The 21,149-nt window shown below is 49.7% G+C and overlaps 2 protein-coding genes across 3 annotated transcripts in view; one reads left to right on the top strand and one right to left on the bottom strand.

Annotated features, from left to right (window-relative positions):
- Taldo1 (transaldolase 1) overlaps positions 1-4,322 on the top strand; it is a 9,843-nt gene extending 5,521 nt beyond the window's left edge. The window contains exons 4-8 of the mRNA XM_055606900.1: positions 1,464-1,595; positions 3,078-3,253; positions 3,392-3,589; positions 3,729-3,874; positions 4,116-4,322. Of these exons, the coding sequence (XP_055462875.1) occupies positions 1,464-1,595; positions 3,078-3,253; positions 3,392-3,589; positions 3,729-3,874; positions 4,116-4,148 (685 nt within the window). The 3' untranslated portion in view covers positions 4,149-4,322. The remainder of the gene's footprint in view (positions 1-1,463; positions 1,596-3,077; positions 3,254-3,391; positions 3,590-3,728; positions 3,875-4,115) is intronic.
- Positions 4,323-7,491: 3,169 nt separating this feature from the next.
- Gatd1 (glutamine amidotransferase class 1 domain containing 1) lies at positions 7,492-12,959 on the bottom strand. Of its 2 annotated transcripts, none has more exons than XM_055606865.1 (8): positions 12,879-12,959; positions 10,960-11,036; positions 10,146-10,251; positions 9,937-10,044; positions 9,006-9,100; positions 8,450-8,543; positions 8,114-8,237; positions 7,492-8,001 (listed from the first exon to the last, which is right to left on the bottom strand). In XM_055606865.1, exons 1-7 carry the CDS (start codon positions 12,940-12,942, stop codon positions 8,122-8,124), a joined length of 660 nt encoding a protein of 219 aa, XP_055462840.1. In that variant the 5' UTR covers positions 12,943-12,959; the 3' UTR covers positions 7,492-8,001; positions 8,114-8,121. The 2 variants fall into 2 exon arrangements, with proteins under 2 accessions (XP_055462840.1, XP_055462839.1); XM_055606864.1 differs by having other exon boundaries at positions 8,126-8,237.
- Positions 12,960-21,149: the final 8,190 nt, after the last annotated feature.

Raw genomic sequence — 21,149 nt, 5'->3', positions numbered from 1 at the left:
GTGTGTGTGTGTGTGTGTGTGTGTGTGTGTGTGTGTGTGTGTGTGTGTGTGTGTGTGTTTCAAGACAGGGTCTTGCTATGTAGCTCTGGCTGTCCTAGAATTTACTCTGTAGACCAGGCTGGCTTCCCTCCAATTCAGAGATCTACCTGCTATTGCCTCTTGAGTGCTAGGATTAGAGGCATGTTCCTATATGCCTGGCAATTTAAAATAATTTAATTTTTTTGTTGATTTTGGTTTTTCAAGACAGGATTTCTCTGTGTAGCCTTGACTGTCCTAGATTCACCTTGTAGACCAGACTGGCCTTGAACTCACAGTGATCCGCTGGCCTCTGCCTCCCAGAGTGCTGGAATTACCACCATGCTCAGTTTTGTTTTTTGAGGCAGGATTTTTCTGCATAACAGCCCTGACTGTCCTGGAACTCACTTTGTAGACCAGGCTGGCCTCAAACTCACAGAAATCAACCTGCTTCTGCCTACCAAGTGCTGGGATTAAAGGCATCTGCCACCCCCGCCTGGCACTTAAAATTTTTTTTTTTTTAGTTTCTATTTTATGAGTGTTGTTGTTTTTGTTATTTAATGTGTATAGGCATTTTTTTGTCTGCATGTATATCTGTGCCCTAGGTACATGCAGAGTCCATGGAGACCGGAGAGGGTGTTGGATCCCCTAGAACTGAAATCACAGACAGTTGTGAGCCATCAGGTGGATCTGGGTAACAAACCTAGTTGCTGTGTAAAAACAGCTAGTGCTTTCAATGATTGTTTTGTTGTTCCTTTTAATATTTAGAGTCAAGGTCTCATGTAGCCCCAGCAGACCTCAGATTTACTGTGTAGCTGAGAATGACCGTGACCTTATGATCCTTCTGCCCTGACTTCCTCAGTGCTGGGATTACAAGAGTACACCACCATACTTAATGTGACGTTGGTGCAATCAGGGCTTTGTGCATGACAGGCAAGAGCTCAACCAACTCGGCACACCTCTGACCTCTGTTTTTCCGTTTGGTTTGGCTTTTTAGACCAAATTCTCTTTTTCAAAGATTTGTTTATTATTATTTGGTGCATGAGTATTTGCCTGGATGATGCGTTACACGACGTGTGTGCCTGGGGGGGCCAGAACAGGGCATCAGGTCATCTGGAACTAGTTACACAAGGTGCGAGCTTTACATGGGTGGCCGTGTCCCTTGCAGCACAGGCTGATCTTGAATTTCTGATTCTCCTGCCTCAGCCTCCTGAGCTGGTTACAAGGTTTGGCTATCAAGCCTACTTCTGAAATAGGGGTCTCTATCATGTGGTTCCATGGAGTAACGGTTAGCACTCTGAAATTGGGGTCTCAATTACTCAGTCCAGAGAAGGGGGCGGGAAGGGTTTGTCCAGTGAGCCACTGAGCTACAGGATACCCTGCCCCGACATTCGTCCTTGTTGGCTATCTATGTGAGCTGAGTGCCTGAAACACCTGTGCTCTCACAGGCTTTCCTTTGACAAAGATGCAATGGTGGCCCGGGCCAGGCGCCTCATTGAGCTCTACAAAGAAGCTGGGATCAACAAGGACAGGATTCTCATCAAGTTATCCTCAACCTGGGAGGGAATTCAGGCCGGAAAGTAAGTGTCCCCTGCACGGAGGCAGATTCAGATTCTGCTTCTTTTATTGCACACGTACCAGTTTTGGGGGGATCCTTGAGAGAGGCCTGCCCACTCTGCTCCAGGGTTAGCTCAGACAGTGCCTCTTCACAGTAGCCAGTTAAGGAATGCCTGGGGGCTGGAGAGATGGTTCAGTGGTGAAGAGCACTGTTTGCTCTTCCAGAGGTCCTTAGTTCAATTCCCAGCAACCAAATGGTGGCTCACAACCATCTATAATGTGATCTGATGTACTTTTCTGGCATGCAGGTGTGCATGCAGATAGAGTGCTCATATACATAAAGACAAATTATTATTATTATTATTATTATTATTATTATTATTTTTTTTTTTTTTTTTTTTTTTTTAAAGAAGGGCAATGCCTTTCTCACATTGTTAGGTTTCCCTCTTAGAGATCCTTCTGGAACAGTGAGGCCTAAATTTACATAAGGTTTAAGAAAACGAATTTTCATACAAATAGTATGCTCTGGGTAGAAGAGAGTGCAAAAACAGTCAAACTGCTCTGCGGTGCCTCTTCCAAAAGCAGTCGGTCCTGGCCGTTCTCTAGTAACTGGCTGCAGCGGAGATACTTGTCTCCTCCCAGCCCACATTTGTGCTTTCCCTGCCTAGAAGCACTGGTTTTTTCCCTCTGGGTTTGTCTGTTCTGGGCATCTCTACATATAATTAGAGGGAAGAGCGTATGTGAACTGTTGTAACTGCTGCATCTCATTCAACATGTTCTGGTGTGTCTGTGCCTTGTTTCCTGGCTGGACAGCGTTCCATTGGGTGGATCATGTCTTTCCATTTGTCTCTTCTTGGGCATTGGATCTATGACCACTTTGAGGCTGATGAGAATAATGCCATGAAACTATACATTTTGGTGTGGGCAGTTTTCCTTTTCATGGGCAGATGAAGAGAAGTAGGTGTACTGGGTCAGGAGACTCCCTTTTGCTGAGCCAGCATGGCATGAATTACACTTGTGCTTGGACACCCAAGCAGCCACATGGGGGAGGCACCTCTGCAGATGGCCCCTGGGAGGGGAACTATGGCTGGAGTCACTTCAGTAGAGGCTTGGCTCCCAACCACATGGAGGTGGAGGTTGCCCAGGAGTTGCCCAGGCCAAGGGGCTTCTCAGGAGAGACTGAGTTACTGCAGGGTAACTTCAGGCAGAACTAGGCTCTAATCACCGTTATTGGTAATGACCCGCTGCTTCTAGCCTAGGAACAGAACTCTGAGAGGGCCGGGACCCTGACTACAGTGCTGGAGCATATGCGGACACTCTGTTGCCTTTGTCTGCAATGTAATGTGGATATGATGAAGGAAATCACCGTTCCTTGTCCAGACCCAACCTTGCTGCATCTCAGGCTTGTTCTTAATGGACAGCCCCATGCCTGCTGCACTGTTAGGGAACTGAAGACTGGGGGAGCGACAGGTGCACTCAGCTACGTCTGCTCATCTTGTCCACAGGGAGCTGGAGGAGCAGCATGGCATCCACTGCAACATGACACTGCTTTTCTCCTTCGCCCAGGCTGTGGCCTGCGCTGAAGCAGGTGTGACGCTCATCTCTCCCTTTGTGGGCCGCATCCTTGACTGGCACGTGGCAAACACAGACAAGAAATCCTATGAACCTCAGGAGGACCCTGGTGAGTTACCTTTTAGGATCATGGGGCAGGGGAACTCCTGTGTCGAAGACCAGGTCTGGGGACCAGGTCAGGCTGGGGTCAGACAGCAGCTCAGGGTGGCTCCAGGGCCACCATGGAACATGCCTAGGTCTCTTCCAGGGGTAAGGAGTGTCACCAAAATCTACAACTACTACAAGAAGTTTGGCTACAAGACCATTGTCATGGGCGCCTCCTTCCGTAACACGGGTGAAATCAAAGCACTGACAGGCTGCGATTTCCTCACCATCTCACCCAAGCTCCTAGGGGAGCTGCTCAAGGATAACACCAAGCTGGCGCCTGTGCTTTCTGTCAAAGCGGGTAAGGTCACGGGGCCCGATAAAGACCCTGTGTGGGTGGAGCTAAGGCCTGACCCTGAAGGGAGATAATCAACCTAAGACTGAGGGACAACTATGAGTCTAAGGGTAAGGCAGGCGTGGAGAAAAGTGGTATCCCCCAGCCCAGACCAGTGACTTGGAGAAGATACATCTGGACGAAAAGGACTTCCGTTGGCTGCACAATGAGGACCAAATGGCTGTGGAGAAGCTCTCCGATGGGATCCGAAAATTTGCTGCTGATGCCATAAAGCTAGAGCGGATGCTCACGGTGAGTTCCTGTGTGGGCAGCTTGGGCCTTTTCTCCTAAACCTGGGGGAAGTTTGTTCAGAGGTGGCACATACCTATAGTCCCATCGCTTTGGAGAGAGAGGCAAGAGGATCACAATCAATAGCCTAGGCCAGGGAAGCTAATACATGCCTTTAGTCTAAGCGCTTAAGAGGCAGAGACCCTGGGATCTTGGTGGGTCTTGGCCCAGACCCTCTCATGACTCTAGCTCTGGTCATTTCTAGGAACGAATGTTCAGCGCCGAGAACGGAAAGTAGTGCAGCACCTGAGGCTGGACCCCAGAGCTGCACTGCCTTGGAGCTGGGTCCTGATTGCACATGGCTTGTGACGAACAAATCTTGCATTTTTTTAGTGATTGAAGAAGGGATGGATCATGGTTTCTGATTTTATGTGAAATTTTGTCTAATTCATTAAAGCAGTTGCTTTTCCTATGCTGTGTCTCATTTCACCATCTTTGTCACCTCCACCTAAGTACCAGTTGCCCAGTTTTGGCTGTAACTAAGGCTGAAACTTGGAGGAGAACCCCAGAACATCAGCATGATCTAGGTGATTATGGCCCTCACCTCAAGCCCTGCCGGACCACAACTGGGACATGAGATGGCAGAGGCCTTTGATTTTGGTAGTGAGACTCTATCCAGCTACTCCCTCTGCACCTGGCGCCCCAGTGCCCTGCCTGCTCTTATAGGGTGCACTAGCAGAGCTGGAAGACAAATAGTGGGCTCTGCTCCTGGTGGGCAGCTACTGAACATAAGTGCTACAGAACCAGGCCTTCCCACTGCCTAAGAAAGTAAGTCCAGCAGTTTTATCTCTCCCATCCAGATGCTCCGCCAGATATAGCCAGGTTCTAAAGGACACTGGCACTACCTTAGAGGGACAGCATTGTCTATGACACCAGCTTTGAAAGGGCATGGAACCATACACATGCCTATAATCCCAGTACTGTCCACAGACTGTACTGAAGACAGACTGTCCACAGCTGAGGACAAGCAGGGCTACACTGGAAATCCTGTCTTTAAAAAAAACAATAAAACAAATAAGGGGGCTGATGGCTCAGTGATTAAAAGTACTGGCTGCTCTTCCAGAGGACCCAGGTTCAATTCTCCGCACCCACAGCGCAGCTTGTTACTGTGACTCCAGTTCCAGGGAATCTGGCACCTTCACATAGACTTACATACATGCAACACAACAAATGTACATAAAAATAAATTCTCAAAAATAAGGAAGACACTAATGATGCACGCTTTAATCCAAGCACTTAGGAGGCAGAAGCACATAGATCTCTGAGTTCAAGGCCAGCTTGGTCTGCAGAGTGAGTTCAGGACAGCCAGGGCTACAAAGGGAAACCCTGTCTTGAAAAATCAATAAAATAAAAATTTAAAAGCTGGGTGTGGTAGCACATTCCTTTAATCTCAGTATTCTTGGAGGAAGAGGCAGGTGGAAGAGTTTGAGGCCAGCCTGGCCTGTGGAGTGAGTTCCAAGAGTGCCAAGGCTGTTAAACAGGAAAGCCCTGTATGGAAAAACAAAAGGGGACATGGTGGGACAGGAGATAGGGCAGGTGACTCTGAGTCCAAGGCCAACCAGGGTTACACAGTAAGAAATGAAATCCTGTCTTAAAATAATTAAAAAAACAACTGAGCAATCCAGGTTAGAATAGGTACTAATTGGCATCACTGAGTAGCCTGTGTTTTCCTAGCACTTAGGTGAGGCCACACTGAGGGAACAGGTACAGCAGGAAGGGTTAGGCTGGTCAACAAAACAAGACCACCCTGGGCCTGCCTAGGGCTAGTGCTGCCCTTCTCTGCAGAGCATGGGCTCCTGAAGCCTATGATCTGCCTCTCAGAAGCATTAAGCTCTGATGAGAAAGACCCCACGGACCCCTATTGGAGGAAGAGGATGGGGCAACTTCCCAGGCCCATTCCCCAAATTTGCAGCTTCTGTAACCCAGTACCTCTAGGTTCACACTTTCACAAGTATTCTACCCACTTTCAGCCAGGAGAAAAGGCCTGTAGTAGCAATGCGGCTTGAGCCTCAATCTCAAAAAAACAAAAACCCTAAATATTGTGTTTGTGTAAATGGGCACACACATCAGGACATACATATGGAAGTCAGAGGAGAACTTTCAGGTGGTGTTGCTTTTTTTTTTTTTTTTTAATTTTTGGTTTTTTGAGCCAGGGTTTCTGTGTGTAGCCTTGGCTGTCCTGGACTCTCTTTGTAGGCCAGGCTAACCTCGAACTCAGAGATCCACCTGCCTCTGCCTCCAGGTGCTGGGATTACAGACGTGCGCCACCAAGACCGGCCAGGTGTTAGTTTTCTCCTTTCACTGGATTCCAGGCATCAAAGTACTAGGTTTGGGCAGTGGGAAGGCCCTTGGAACAGAGGCCTGGCACGGTCAGAGCCCACCTCACCCGGTTTAGTGATGTGAAACCTCTGTACAGAACATGAAGCTCACCAGGCGGCAGTGGCACTTGTCTTTAATCCTAGCACTATGGAGGCAAAGGTCAGCCTGGTCTCCAAACGACAGCTCTAGGACAGCCAGGGCTACATAGAGATCCTGTGTCAAAACAAAAACAAAACACACACACAAAACCCGAAGCTCCTAATAGAAACTCTCAAACCCCATCAGCAATGGTATCACCTCCCCAGTGCCTGAAGCTGTCCCCTTATTCATGCTGAAACCTTGCCTCCAAAATGATGGTGGTAAGTGGGGCTTTGGCTTCATGAAGTAATCAGTGACCTCTGAAGAGGTTCCAGAGAGCACTTACCCCTTCCTGCCAAGTAAGAAGAGGACTGAGCCAGGAAGCCCTTACCAGACATACCTGGCACACACCTTGGACTTCAAGCCCATGTCTGAACCAGCCAAGTCTAGGGCACAGCCTCAGATTTTTAAGGTTTTACCCGTCATCACATAGTGTTCATGGCACATGGGGACAGTGCAAAGCCAGGGAAGAATCCAGTGACGAGGCAAGCAGATCTCTATGAGTTTAAGGCCAGCCTGGTCTACAAAGCAAGTCCACAGGGAAACTGTCTCAAAAAAAATTATAAAAGGTATTCCTCCAGGTCTCTGGCACTGGTGCTACTCTGGAGCCTGGGATATGCAAAGTTAAGTGGAGATGGAATTTAAGAGGCCCAAGTCACTTGGAAGGCTCTATTCCAGGGCTAGAGGCTCCTCACCACTGGATGGTACAGTCCAGGCCAAGTGCCCCAGGGCTGACAGCAAACAAACAGGTCCAGGAAGGAGATGGCCACATGGCCATATCAGTTCCTCAACAAAAGCCTGTCCAGGCTCTGGGAGACAGTTCACGGCTACCCCCGTTCCATACAGCTCAAGCCCACCTGTGACCATTCCTTCTAGGAGCAGAGAAATACCCAGGCTGAGGCTTCTATAAGTGAGGCCACTGGACAGAGGATCTCAAGGTGTGAGACTAATATTCTTTTCCACATGCCATATGGGGCAGGGTCGTATCACTGTGTCCACTCCAAGGACCCAGGACCATGCCAGGACAGCTGACACCTCTACTGAATTCAGAACCCCAGGCCAACAAGAATTAAACAAGGGCAGATATCATCAGCAAGAATGATGCCTGTTTAGGACTAGGATAATTAATTTACACTGTTTAATCCCAGTCCTTGGGAGGCAGAGACAGATGGATCTCTTGAGTTCGAGGCCTACAAAGTGAGTTCCAAGACAGCCAAGGCGACAGAAAAACTGTCTTAAAAAAAAAATAAAAAGAAAGAAAGTAAAGGGGGGGGGGTAGATTAAAGGGATAGGAATAGCCAAAAGGCTATGGAAGAGCAACACCCCATCCAAAGACCCCCACAGCAGACTACTTTCCATGTATGATTCTTCTTGGAATGTTCAATTTGTAGTTCTCAGGGACTGCTTGGCCTGCCATGACGCTCCACACTGTGTGCTGGGAATGGAGGGAGGGGTGCTCCCTCTACATTAGAACTAATGCTCCAAAAGTCTTAATTCCTGGAGGCCTCCAGCGTTCCACAAGGTTCAGATAGAGGCTTGAGTGTCCCGTTGGGTAAGGACCAGCAGAAGAGGCCACAGTGAGTTGAGCTGCTGTCTCTAGGCCACCAGGACATCTAAGCATCCAAGTTTACTTCCTATAGGGAAACACAGGGTCCAGGTTCAGCACCAGCAGACAGAACTTAACAGACAAAACTGTCCAGCAGAGGGAGCCAGTCACAAAGCAGGAATCCACCCAAAACCCCTTACCAGGAACCTCACCGGCTGCCACAGAGGAAGAGCAGGTTCTGGACAGCAGGAACAGTGGAGTTGGCATTCTGGCCGGTGACCAGGTGGCGGTCTAGCACCACGTGCACAGCGTCAGGCTCACTGGCTAAGGCAAAAGTCAGAAGCCTTAGGCCCACAAGGAATAGGCCCAGTCCTACCCCCACCCATTGAGAAGCTGTGAGCACCAGGGGTCAGTAGGAGAGCCTGCCTGCCTGCATGAACCACTGACCACAGGGGTATGCAGGACCTAAGGCACCAACCCAAGGCACAGCAGGTATCCCTACCCATCTGACTGTAGGGGCACCGGCTTGGGCTCACCACTGAAGCCAGCACCAGAGTCCTTCACAAAGTCCTCAACGACCAGTGGCAGACGGGCAAAGCCAGGTGACCTGATGAGCTCGTACACAGAAGGCTGCAAGGGCAGGGCCTGAGTCAGACCAGCTGGTGGCTCTACCAGCTCAGTGCCCTATTGTCCCCAAGACCAACCCCAAGGACCAGGCACGTCAAGTCAGAGCAGCAGCCTCAGCTGCCACATGGGGGAGACAAGGACAAAGGCAAAGCTCAGTCATCTTTTGGGGGACTAAGCCACTATGGCTCAGAGTGCCTGGCTCCCTCAGCACGGAGGCATAGGTGACCAAAATGAGATGGGCTGGTATCCCCTGAAGGAGGCCCATGGTAGGTTCCATGTAAGGGGCGGAGACTCACTCCTGAGGGTTCCAGGCTAGGCTTGCCCTCTTACGCTTACACACATCACGCGGGCAAGGAGGGAAATGCTCTAGCAGCTTGGGGAATGGCAGATCACAGTGGGACTCTCCTCCTGGTTCGGGGAGGGGGAAGGAGATGGGGTGAACAGGCTTGTCCACGAGGTGCTCACCCCTGTCAGACTGTAGCCCTGGAACACCCAGGACCTGTCTTCATTGGTAGCACAGCACAGGCCAGCAACACCATGACCAATGGCACAGATGGGTTCTGAAAGGAGCCAGGTACTCTGAGGCGCTGGATGCCGGGAGGGTCCCCTCCCAAGTGTCCCCTCACCCCAGGTGGATGCTTCGAGACTAGCGTTTACTTAGAGCCCATGCTGCTCAGTGTTGAGACATGTGCAAGCATGCAGAACTCCATGTACTGCGTACCAGCCACAGCTCCAAACCGCAGAGAAGCCACGGGGATGGTACTCCCAGTGGGTATCCCCTGCAATGGGGCTACCCTGGCCCCTCCCCAAAGGCAACTTCATGGCCAGTGCATTGCCATGGCTGAGGTGGCTGGGAACAATTGCTGCCTGTCTCGGCCCAGAAGACCAGCTCTCACCAACAAAGGACGCTGTGTGGAGCCTGTCTGCATGCTGGTCTCCTATGAGCATCCTGGCCCAGCCTACACGTGGGTTTATCTATCACAACAGATGTTGCCCATTCCCATCAGGGATCCGGACAGCATCCTGACCAGCCTACCATGAAAAGGGCTAAGAGGCCATGGTCACCAGCCCTCTCTCAGCCTGAAAAGGCCCACAGTGCACAGACAGACAAGGCACACATGTTTAGTGGGATCATTCTGTTTTGTGCACATGGTCACAGAGCAAATTCATCTGTGTGCAGGTCAGAGCCCCTGTAGCTCTCCACTCCTGTCTGATGGTGGATGAAATTACCAGGCAGGCCCAGTCCTGACCACTAAGCTCTGGACCCGGCACCCACTCCATACCTCCCTTCCAAGCCCAGCCTCTAGTTCCTTGTCACCCACTGTTTTGATATTCCCTCCTTCTTCCCACCCGGGTGTCTGCCCGCCAGCCTGTTCTCCAGTTTCTTGTCACCCACTGCTCTCAGAGCGGAAGTGCTGCAGTATTCGAGCCAGGGATCCACTGTTGGCAAGGTCAGCCAGGGCACCAGGACAGCTGGGTATCAGGAGGGCATGGTACCGGGCGCCTAGGAAGAAACCACAGGTCAAATAAGGGCATGGCCAAGACAGAGACCCTCCACAGAGACCCACCAGCTATGAGATACCATTTGTCACTTTGCCAACATACCGTCTATGGACTCAAGCTTAGCAGGACTGGCATATGCCTTGAGACGAAAGTCTTGTACCCAACGTGCATTGTTCTCAGTCACATCCACAAATTCCATGGCCTTTCCCTATAGAAGCAGAGCCTATAGGTGAAGGACCTGCACTGGGATCTTCTCCCACACTTGGATGACAGAGAACTTAGAAAGGCTAGCAGACTTGAAAACAGCCCCAGGGTACAAACACCCACCTAGACAGTCTTCACTGCCTGGCTGCAGGGAGCCTCCAGTGGCTAGAGAGGGAGAAAGATCAAGTACAAGGAAGGCCCAGAGAACCAAATCCCCAGTGTTTGGGAGCCCAGCACAACTCAATGCTGAGGTCTTACCACAGGGTCACCATACCCCACTCTCCCATGGTCCCCAGCCTCTAATTATAAAGTAGCAACAACTGTCCCACACACCTTGTGACTTCAAAACATGCAACGTCACAAATACATATCCTATGTCCCCAGGGCCACAATGCAACAATCAAGAATCTCTCCAATGAGGGGCAAAAGTGCAGGACCTGCACACTAGGACCAAGTCTTATCTTTCACTTACATACCTGCAAAAATTACAGGGCACAATGGGAAAAAAAAATCTCCCTTAACACAGGCAGTCAGAGTCCAAAGAACTGGGACCATGACTTAAGGTTGCCACCAAGTCTGGTTCTAGATCCCCTTACTTGGAAGTAGCTCCCTCCTGGCCCTATCAACTACAGCGGGCTCTCTCCATTTTGCTAGCCTCAACCCAGGAAAGGAGGGGACCTTAGGGGTTCCCTGGGAGAGGGTGACTACTCACCCCCGGCGTGGCCACCTGTAGGTTGAAGGCAGTGCTGGCCAGTGTGAAGCAATGGAAGAAGGACTGGGCTGACACACCTGCAAGAGAGGGTTACAGAAAAGCGAGGGCATGACGGGGCCAGCTGGCCCACCCCTTTTCCTCAGAGACTGCTTCAGAGCTGCTGGGGGCTATCCTGGCCTCCAGAAGCAGTCCATTTCATCCACCTCAACATCTACATATTGGGGGCAGCACAGCGCCCCTTCAGGTTCAGGAATACAGCTGAGAGGACCTGCTCGGAGGTCCACAGCAAATCTATTCATTGCTTAGCCAGCTTTGGCCACTGGCCTCAGAAATACCTACAGGTGCTCACTGGTTCTTTAGCTTCTCAGAACGGGCTCTCTGCTTGACCTAATACCTCTTCCCTCAGGCCCCCCGCCTACCTTAACTGTCCACCAACACCCCTATACCCTTGGCCACATCTCACCCTTTCCCAATATAGGCAACCATTTGGCTCATGGCCTATAGAGCCAAGGTCTCCATAGCCTGGGAACAGCAGCAGTGAACATGTTATGGAGGCAAAAGCAGCAGTCAGAGACACCTAGGAGGTCCCATCTTCCTAAGAATAAAAGATTTTACCCCCCCCCCCATGTTATTCTCAGCCCTCTTCCTTCAAAAAGAAACAAAGCTTGCCCAGTCCAAAAGACTCCAGTTGGGTGATGGCAGTGCATGCCTTTAATCCCAGCACCAGGGAGGCAGCAGATCTCTGAGTTCAAGGCCAGCTTGATATACAGAGTGAGTTCCAGGACACCCAAGGCTACACAGAGAAACCCTGTCTCAAAACAACAATAACAACAAAAACCAGCGTAGCCTCCCCTCAGCTAGGGAGGAGAGCCTCAGGTCAGCTCAAGTTCAGTGAAGTCTGCTGGTTTAATAGAAGGGCACGCCTTAGCTTCATCTTTCTATCTTTGCTTCTCTTTTTGAGACAGCATCTCAAGCAGCCATTGACCCATTTATCCTTCTGCCTCCAGCTCATACATTAGCCTTTTGGTTTGTGGGTTTTGTTTTGGTTCAGTTTTTGAGTCAGGATTTTACTGTGTAGCCCTGCTGGCCTGGAATTTGCGATATAAATTCCAGACTGGCCTCAGACTCCTAGAGATCCATCTGCCTCCGCCAACTGAGTGCTGGGATTAAAGACACACACCAACACACCTAGATTCTTAATTTTTATGAGTTAATACATTTTCAGTGACCAATCCCAGATGATCCCCACCAGCTCATTTCCTCACTCCCTAACTCTCAAGAAAAGCCTACCTACTAGCAGCTACATGTAGATTTTCCCAAACCTCTCTTGCAGAGCGGAGCAGCACGCTCGGGCCCCTCCCATTTCCATCAGCGCGCTTTAATGTGGGACCCAGTTCATTAGTCCAAGATGCTGGGGTACCTCGGGCTTATGCTCACTTGGGGTCTATACAGTTTTAGAGGGAAACCCTGGGCCGCAGCCCTGGCCTCCACCACCCCTCGGTGACTATCTCCTGCCAGTCAAGTTTCCTAAGGAACGGTGAAGTAATCATCTGCCCAGGGCCCCAGAAACACACCGGGCAGGTGGAAGCCAACAGACCCCCTTCTGTGAGCGGGTCCTATCTGTGTAGCTATTTTGAGCAACGCCTTTCAGGATCGCTTCCTGGAGGTGCACGAAGATAAGCCCAAGATCGGGGGTACCGATCAGGAACCGTGGGCAGAGTACCGAGCCCCTGTGGCTGACACTGGGGCAGAGTCATCTCCGCAGCCGCTGGCCATCACTGCCTCCCGGCGCAGATAACATAGGCCTGCCCCGAGAAAATAAATGCAGCGTCCCAGGATCCCAACTCCGCAGGCACCAACGTTGGCCTGGAGTCAGAACGGCAGTCAACCGCGACACAGGGCTGCCCTGCGCGCCTCACCTTCCGGAGCGCCGCTGGCCACTAGGAGACAGGCAGGCCGGCTGGACAGCCGCTCGGACGCCATGGCTGCAGACCCGGCTAATAAGGGAGCTAGGGGCGGGGTTGGGGCGGGGCTCGCCTTCCGGAGTGGAATGCGCGTGCGCGAGGTGCAGTGGGCGGAGCTCGCCTACAGGATGCGCGGGAGAGATGGGGGTGGTGCGGAACTTGCCTGAAGAGGTGGGTGGCGGCAAGGCGTAGGGGACCGGCCTCTTGACTGTGAGGGGCGGGACCGGGACGGGGACGGGATGCGCTACGAGTCCCTGATTGATGGTTGTACTTTTGCTAGCGGACGGGACTGGCTTGTGGCCCTGGGGCGCACCTCAGTCCGAGTTGGCCACAGGGCTGCTACGCCTTAGGCCTTTGCCCGCAAGTTGAGCCTCACTAAATGTGTCCGGGAGCTAAGACCCGTCGGGCCTCCCGGGTGAAGGGCACGGAGGTGGGTCGCGTGTGGGCGGGCCTTCCTCTGTTGGTTTGGGAAGGTCCAAAGACGCCTGAGATCCTTGAGTTTTATGTGATCATGGGGGACTATGGATGTCACTTCCGGAGCTGTGTAACTCCAATGCGGGTTTGTTGTTGAGTTTCCTGGGGAAAGGCCAGATCGTTTGGGTAGGCCAACCTAAAGTGATTGTTCCTTAGGTTGTACCGCATGATTGTGGGGTTCCTGGTGGGGTCTAGGAAAAGGAGCCTGGGTCCTGTGCTGTCTGAGTGGTGATTGAAAAGGCTCAGGCCAGAAGTCAGACCACAGCTGGACCTAGTCGCAGGGAAAGCCTTCTGAATCTGTAGACTGCCCCATCCCCCAAGCCCCATCTGTTGACCTGAAGCCGAGAATTGGAAGAGGCCAAGATTGAACATGGCCAGTGTCCACATACTCACACAGCTCCACCTTTGTGCTGCCTCCAAAACCTTAAGGAATTGGAAACCGCAGAGCCAGTAATAGGCTTAAGTCTTCAGGAGAAAAGTATTTAATTTAACTCCTAGGTGTTAGAAATAAGTTTTGGGTGTTAAATAAAGAGACCACCATTCCACCTGAAGTGTCTGGACAAGGCAGATTTTACTCTCTGACTAAGAGAGTGTGCTCCAGAAAAGGATGAGCAACGCGCCAAGACAAGAAGTGCGTCTGATTTTCATCCTAACTCAGGTGGTGGCTGTGTCTCTTCCCCATAGGCTGGGGTCTGACCTCACAATCTTACTTAGCTCGGTGGTGGTGCACGCCTTTAATTCCAGCACTCTGGAGGCAGAAGCAGGCTGATCTCTGAGTTCAAGGCCAGCCTGGTCTACAAAGTGAGTCCAGGACAGCCAAGGCTATACACAGAAACCCTTAAAAGCCAAAAAAAAAAAAAAAAAAAAAAAAGGCTGACACACAAGAAAGGTAAAGGGGGGGGGGGTGGCTAGAGAGATGGCTCAGAGCTTAAGAGTACTGCTTGCTCTGCCAGAGGTCCTGAGTTCCATTCCCAGCAACCACGTGGTGGCTCACAACCATCTATAATGAGATCTGGTGCCCTCTTCTGGCTTTTAGGCATACATTCAGAACATTGTATACATAATAAAATAAATAAATCTTAAAAAAAAAAAAAAAGCTGAGCTGGAGAGGTGACTCAGAGGTTAAGAACACTGGCTGTACTTCCAAAGGACCTGGATTCAGTTCCCAGCAACTATATGGTGGCTCATAACCATCTATAATGAGATCTGGTATCCTCTTCTGGTTTGCAGGCACATGTGCAGGCAGAATGCTGTATAAATAATAAATTTTTTTTTTTTTTTTAAAAAAAGAAAACTACACTTAATTAAAAAAAAAAAAAGGGGGTGGTCGCTGTTCCAGGCTATCAAATTCTAGAATAGAGTACTAGGCCTTTGGGTAAGGAAGATTAAACATTTGTATAAAGGTCTTACAAGGTGGAGGAGATAAAAATATTTGAATTCCTCACTCTAAAAACAATAGTATTTGATAGAAAAGATTAATATTTGCCAGTTTGGTAGTGTGCCTTTAATCCCAGCTCCCAGGGTTTCTCTGTGTAGCCCTGGCTGTCCTGGAACTCACTCTGTAGACCAGGCTAGCATCTCTGAGTATGTGCTGCCACCACCCAGCTTTAGCCACCTTTCTTATACAGTCCAGGTCCACCTGACTAGAAAAGGCACCCCACAAACTGGGCTGGGCCCCTCCCACCCCTATCAATGAGCAATCAAGGAATGCTCCACAGACATGCCCACAGGCCAGGCTGATACAGGCGATTCCACAGTCCCCGGGTATGTCAGGTTGACAGCTGAAGCTAACTATGACACTTCACTCTGGGGCATCCACCCATCCCACAGTTTGCCTCCTTGAACACTGAAACTTGTTGAGCCACTGTCTGGTTCTAAGGGAGAGCTTGAGGAGGAAGCTGAAGCTCCATCCTTGACACCAGCAGCAAGACTGTTGTGTGTTCAGTCCAAGGTGTGGTGTGTATCATGCCTGACAGGTGATTCAAATAGCTGGGGGATGTGTACTTAAGCGATTCTGTGACCTGTGTTCAGAGTGGCATGTTTGTGAGCTAGCAGAATGTCTGCTTCCTGGTAGAGCCTGTGAGCATGCTCAGGATCCCCATGAAGTTCAGTATTCAGGCCTAAATAGACAGATGTTACAGACAAGCAGTGGTTGGCCAGGAGCCATGCTCGGGATGTGACATTCCTAGACCACTTTCCCTTTGTCTCCTATGCTCAGTAGGAAGGATTGGAGGTCTTAAACTCATTGGAGTCAGGCCCTAGCGTAGAGTTACCTGCCAAATTGCCTGTTGCTGAGCAACATCCTGGATCCTGTGCTCAGGTAGGTGTACTGGTACATTTGCCCCAGGGGCTTCCTGCTAAACTGTCTAGGTCATGCCCCTCCACCCAAGAGCATCCTTCAGGGCTGACATCTGGGTCTGGACACCTGGACAAGATCAGGGCTACTGTGGGGAGTGAAGGGCAGCTTTTGCCACTTGACACAGAGCACTGGAGGCCTCTGGGATGTCCCTGGGCAAACCCATGACTGCATCATGAGGGCATCTCAGTGCCCCATCCTGCCCTGTGGAGCTTTCTCTCAGTCTCCTCATGACCAAGTCAAAAGTCCTGATTGTGAGGTTTATATGCCTGAGCCCAGAATGTCATGTGACATCAGATCTGTCAGCATGTGCCCATTTGGGGGATAGGTAGGAGGGTTGAGGACTACATATGTAGGGTCTGCTTGTGTTTAGAGATCCTGAGCCATAGGAACTCTTGATATTGATGGCAAGTTGAGCAGTGAGAAAAAGGCACTCAAACCAGGCGTAGTGGTGCACGCCTGTAATCCCAGCACTCAGGAGGAAGAGGCAGAGAGATCTCTGTGAGTTCGAGGTCAGCCTGGTCTACAAAGTGAGTCCAGGACAGCCAGGGCTACACAGAGAAACCCTGTCTCAGAAGAGAGAAAGAGAGAGAAGAAAGAAAAAGAAAGAAAGAAAGAAAGAAAGAAAAAGAAAGAAAGAAAGAAAGAAAAAGAGGCCCTCAGTTCTTTTCCATCCAGAACCTGCTTCTGCTGGAATGTGAGGGTACGTAAGAAGTCATAAGAGACTTCTGCCCTGCTGGCCCGACTTGTGCTATGAGCCCTCTGCTTCCTGTCACTCCTGCCTCTGTGATTTCTGTTTCAGAGCAGCCCTGAACCATTTCCTGGTCAGCTGTGCACATCTGGGGACTCCTTTCTAACAAAACTCCCAACCATCTTAAAGCTTGGGGTATGAGCTGCAGCGTGTACCCAGTGAGAACTGCCTTTGGGAGAACACCCTCCCATGGATGTTGCCCTGAGTGCCCTGTGTTAGTTCAGGTGACCTTCAAGAGGACCTTGGATATGAGGACTGAGTGTTTGGGGTTCATAAGGGTTTTTTGGGGTTTGGGGAAGGGTTCACAGACAATTCTTGCCATGTAAACATTCTTCAGCATAGAGGGCAAAGAGCTGCCTAAAGATGAGAGGCGCCCTCGAGTGGCCTTCAAGACCCGGATGAAGCCCTTTCCCATTAAGGCTCAGGTGGGGTTCTTCTGGACCAAGTGGGTGAAGTCTGGAGTCATGCAAACCATACCAATCTACGCGGAACACAGCCAGCAGCCTCACTGTCAGGAATGGGGTTGTGAAGGTTCCCTCACCTAAGGTGGGTCTTTTGCAATGTTGGTGAGAATGCTAAAGCAGCTGGCTAGCCAAAAAACGTCTAATCTGTGGACAGGTGATGGCACTGTGGCCTTAAGTGGGATGATGTCGGCGGGAAGCAGGCCCAAAGGTTCCCTGTGAGTAACAAGGAAGGGGTAGACAGAGGACACAGACACCCCTAGATCTGTGGAGCTGTAGTGGGCAGATGAGAAGCCTTAGCAGAGGGATGTACCCTCTCTTGCTGAACAATTTATCTAGCCTGGGGACAGAGCCACCTCATCTGCCCTCAGAGGATTTAACTGCACTGTGTCCTTTTTTCTTGAAATTGTAAGGCCAACAAATAAAATCAGTCACTGTGAAGAAGCAAAGAAGGTTCTGTTCTTGGCCAAAGAATAAGAGAAGCCTGAATAGAACTCAAATCCACTCCTCAACCAAGGCAGCTGGCGGGCATAGATATGGCTCAGGTGGAATACAGGGAGGCTAGTGGAAGAGATTATCTAGGCATGGGAAGAGATGTCTATCTCCCCACCCTGCTATATTTTTTCCCCTTTTTACTGTGTCCCAGACTGAGTACTAGAATTGGGATTACAGGTGAGAATCTTTTCTAAGAATTGGCTGCTGTTTCTCTCAGATGCTCTAACAGTCTTTTCCAGCCATTGTCATGGTGCTTGTCATGCATCACAGCATTAAAGGGCAGGGCCTTTACTGAGGATATACAAGGCAATTACAGGGGAACAAGTGGAAAGGTGAGTGGCTGGTTAATATACCTCAACTGAAGTAGAAGCCTCACTGGTCTGCTTTTATCTCCTGCTGTTCCTGAGGGCTGAGTGGGCAGCAGGCCAACTTCCTTATTTCTAGGATGCAGAAAGCATGTCCTGGAAGCCACTGCAGAAAGTACCAACGGGAAGGTGCACCGTTTTGGGTTTCCTTTTTGATTTTCTGAGACTGGCCTAGAACTTACCATATAGCTTCAAGCTCTTGATCCTCCTCAGTGTCAGACCACCTTGCAGGACAGTCTGTAGCTGAGACAAAGATGTGTGAGACCAGCTCTTGGCCAGGACTTTTAGTAATGCATCTCTCTCTCTCTTTAAATATATTTATTACTTTATATCCTGACTGCAGTTCCCACCCCTCCTCCATCCTCCTCTCCACCCCAGTCCCAGTTATGCCTATCTGTTGTCCCCTAAACCTAAACCTCTTACTGGGACCCCAGAGGCGGACTTGGGGGCCACTGAACGCCACTGATTTCATCCGCATTGAATAAATCTCTTGTTTTCAGTATTTGATTTTCCTTTTGTTTTGTTTTAGACAGGTTCTCACTGTGTAGCTTTGGCTCTCTTCTGGAACCAGGCTGACCTCAGACTAACAGAGATCCACCTGCCTGTGTGGGGTGTGGGAGTTTGGAGGTGGGGGGGTGATTGCAAGTGCTGGATACCAGGCCAGTTTTTTATTTGTTTGTTTTAAATGTGGGTTCTGGGGTTGCACTCGGGGCCTCATGATTTCAAGGAAATTACTTGTCCACTGAGCTATCTCCCAGAGTTCTTACTTTCCTCTTACTTCTGCAGCTGGCATATTGGGAATGAGTGGCCAAGCCTGGCTTGTTAGGACTGTCAAAGGCTAGACTTTGAACCAAACTCCTGGAACAATTGTTTGGTAAGGCTGCTGACGCAAAACAGGACTTTCACTTCAAAGTGAGCAAGAGATGTTTACATTCTGAAACAAATATGAGTGATCATGGTCCAGGAACACCAATCAGGTTGCCCTAATGGGTTTCAGTGTAGAAGTGATTACATGAACTATAGTTATAAAACAAAATGTCATAAATGGAGGCATTTGCCAGGTATATTGGTATGGGGCATCAGGTAGGTAGCTGAGAAATCTCTGCTATAGGTATCAGATGCTGTCTGATAACATTCTTAGCTTTTGAGTCAGTAGAAGTTAGAGTTAATACAGTCCAAAGGTTCTTCCTTGATAGAAGGATAGTAAGTGGTGGATACAGAGATAGACAGTGAGTAATTACAAAGAGAACTAAAGATAGCCCAAGATAATTTGGCTCTGGATCTACATTTGCAAGGCTAAGCAGAGTTGGCCTTTCCACCTGTCTTCTTTTCCCCTGTCCACATCTAAGGGAAGGCTGAGAGGTGATCACAGTCAAACTGAGGAGGCATTCTAGGGTGTAGGTCCCTAAATGAACTGCACATGGGTGCTAGAGATTGTCCATCCGTCCCACACATGTTCTGCAGAAAACCCGTGTTTATCAGTGGCTCAAGACATGGACAGGTAAACTGTTCTCTGCTGGCCCAGATGTTGAGAAGAGACAAAGGCTGACGGCCAGGGCTTTTGGGACTTCTGAGCCTGGTGGAGACATAGATTTAAAACAGGTACTTAGAAGCTGCCTTTGCTGAGCCCATGAAATGGCTCAGTGGGGGCTGGAGGGATGGCTCAGTAGTTAAGGGCACTGTCTGCTCTTCCAGAAGTCCTGAGTTCAATTCCCAGCATTATAGGTAGCTCATAGCCATCTATAATGTGGTGATGCCCTCTTCCGGCATGCAGGTGTATATTTAGATAGCATACTGCTATACATGTAAATAAGTACATAAGAAGAAGAAGGAAGGAGGAAGAGGAGAAAAAGAAGAAAGAAGTAGTAGCACACAGCCTGACTACTAAGCTCCATTCCTAGGACCCACATGATGGGTGAAGAGAATGGACTCCCACAGTTGTTTCTAATCTCCAGATGTGCACACACACAAAATAGAATACATTTTAAGGTGTAAAAGAAACTTTTTCTTTTCTCTGAGATAGGGTTTATCTGTGTATTCTTGGCTGTCCTGGACTCACTTTGTAGACCAGGCTAGCCTCAAACTCACAGAGATCCACCTGCCTTCCTGAGTGCTGGGATTACAGGTGTGGGCCATTGCTCCCGCAAAAGAAACTTTAACTAAAAAGCATTCTTTTTGGGGCCAACAAGTAACAGTGATGACTGTATTTTGCTTGTTTGTTTGAGACAGAGCACTTCTGTGTAGCCCTGGCCATCCTAGAACTCTCTCTTTTTTATTTAATATTTTATGTATATGAGTACTTTATCTCCTGCATCCCCTAAGAGGGCATCCGATCCCAGTATAGATGGTTGTGAGCCACCATGTGGTTTCTGGGAATTGAACTCAGGACCTCTGGAAGTACAGACAATCCTCTTAACTGCTGAGCCATCTTTCCAATCCTGTCCTAGAACTCTTAACTGTTGAACCATCTCTCTATTCCCTCCATGTTATTTTTAATAATACTTTTATTAATTCTTTGACTTAAAATATATGGTTTGTTTTTCAGGACATTTTTTTTTTTTTTTCTTTTTGTAGCCCTGGCTGTCCTGGAACTTGCCCTGCAGACCAGGCCAGCCTCGAAACTTCCTCTGCCTCTGCTGGGATTAAAGGTGTGGGCTACCACGACTTGGCTACTTTTGATTGTCTTGGTAGGTTTCAGAATCGCTGTGAAAACAAGTGTCTGGGCTTGTGTAGCAGAATTTCTAGAGCAGGTTAATTGATGTGAGGTGACCCACACTAGACGTGGGGGCGCCATTCCGTTACCCGAGATCCTGGAGTCTGAACAGGGCAGAAGGAGCTGAGCGCCAGCATCCGTGGCTCTGCCTCCAGTGTGCAGATGCAGTGTGAGCAGCCGCCTCAGGCCCTTGCCTCCTTACCTCTCCCACTGTGATGGACTGCAGCCTGAGCTGTTGAGCCAACACAAACCCTTAGGTTGCTTTTACAGGTATTTTGCCACACACAGCAATGAGAAAAGTAACTAATACTGTAAGGAAATACAGGAGGGAAAGCCTTTCCCTTTGGGTCATCTGTTTGTATCTTCACAGTCATCGTGTTAGTCACACCAAGACTGTGTGCCTAACCTCTTATGTTCAGGACAGAAGGCACAGAGATAAGTCATTGTTCTAAACCTACAGTCTTAGAAGAGACCTCAGAGGATAGAAAAACACTCCCAGGCTGGGTGGTGGTGCACACCTTTAATCCTAGCAGCCGAGGCAGAGGCAGGTGGATCTTTGAAGTTCAAGGTCAGCCTGGTCTACAGAGTGAGTTCCAGGACAGCCAAGGCTA

Source organism: Psammomys obesus, unplaced genomic scaffold (genome assembly GCF_907164565.1).
Source record: "Psammomys obesus unplaced genomic scaffold, mPsaObe1.curated_primary_1811, whole genome shotgun sequence".
Lineage (NCBI taxonomy): Eukaryota > Metazoa > Chordata > Mammalia > Rodentia > Muridae > Psammomys > Psammomys obesus.
Note: the sequence above shows the minus strand (reverse complement) of the source record. Positions and strands in the feature narration are given on the sequence as shown.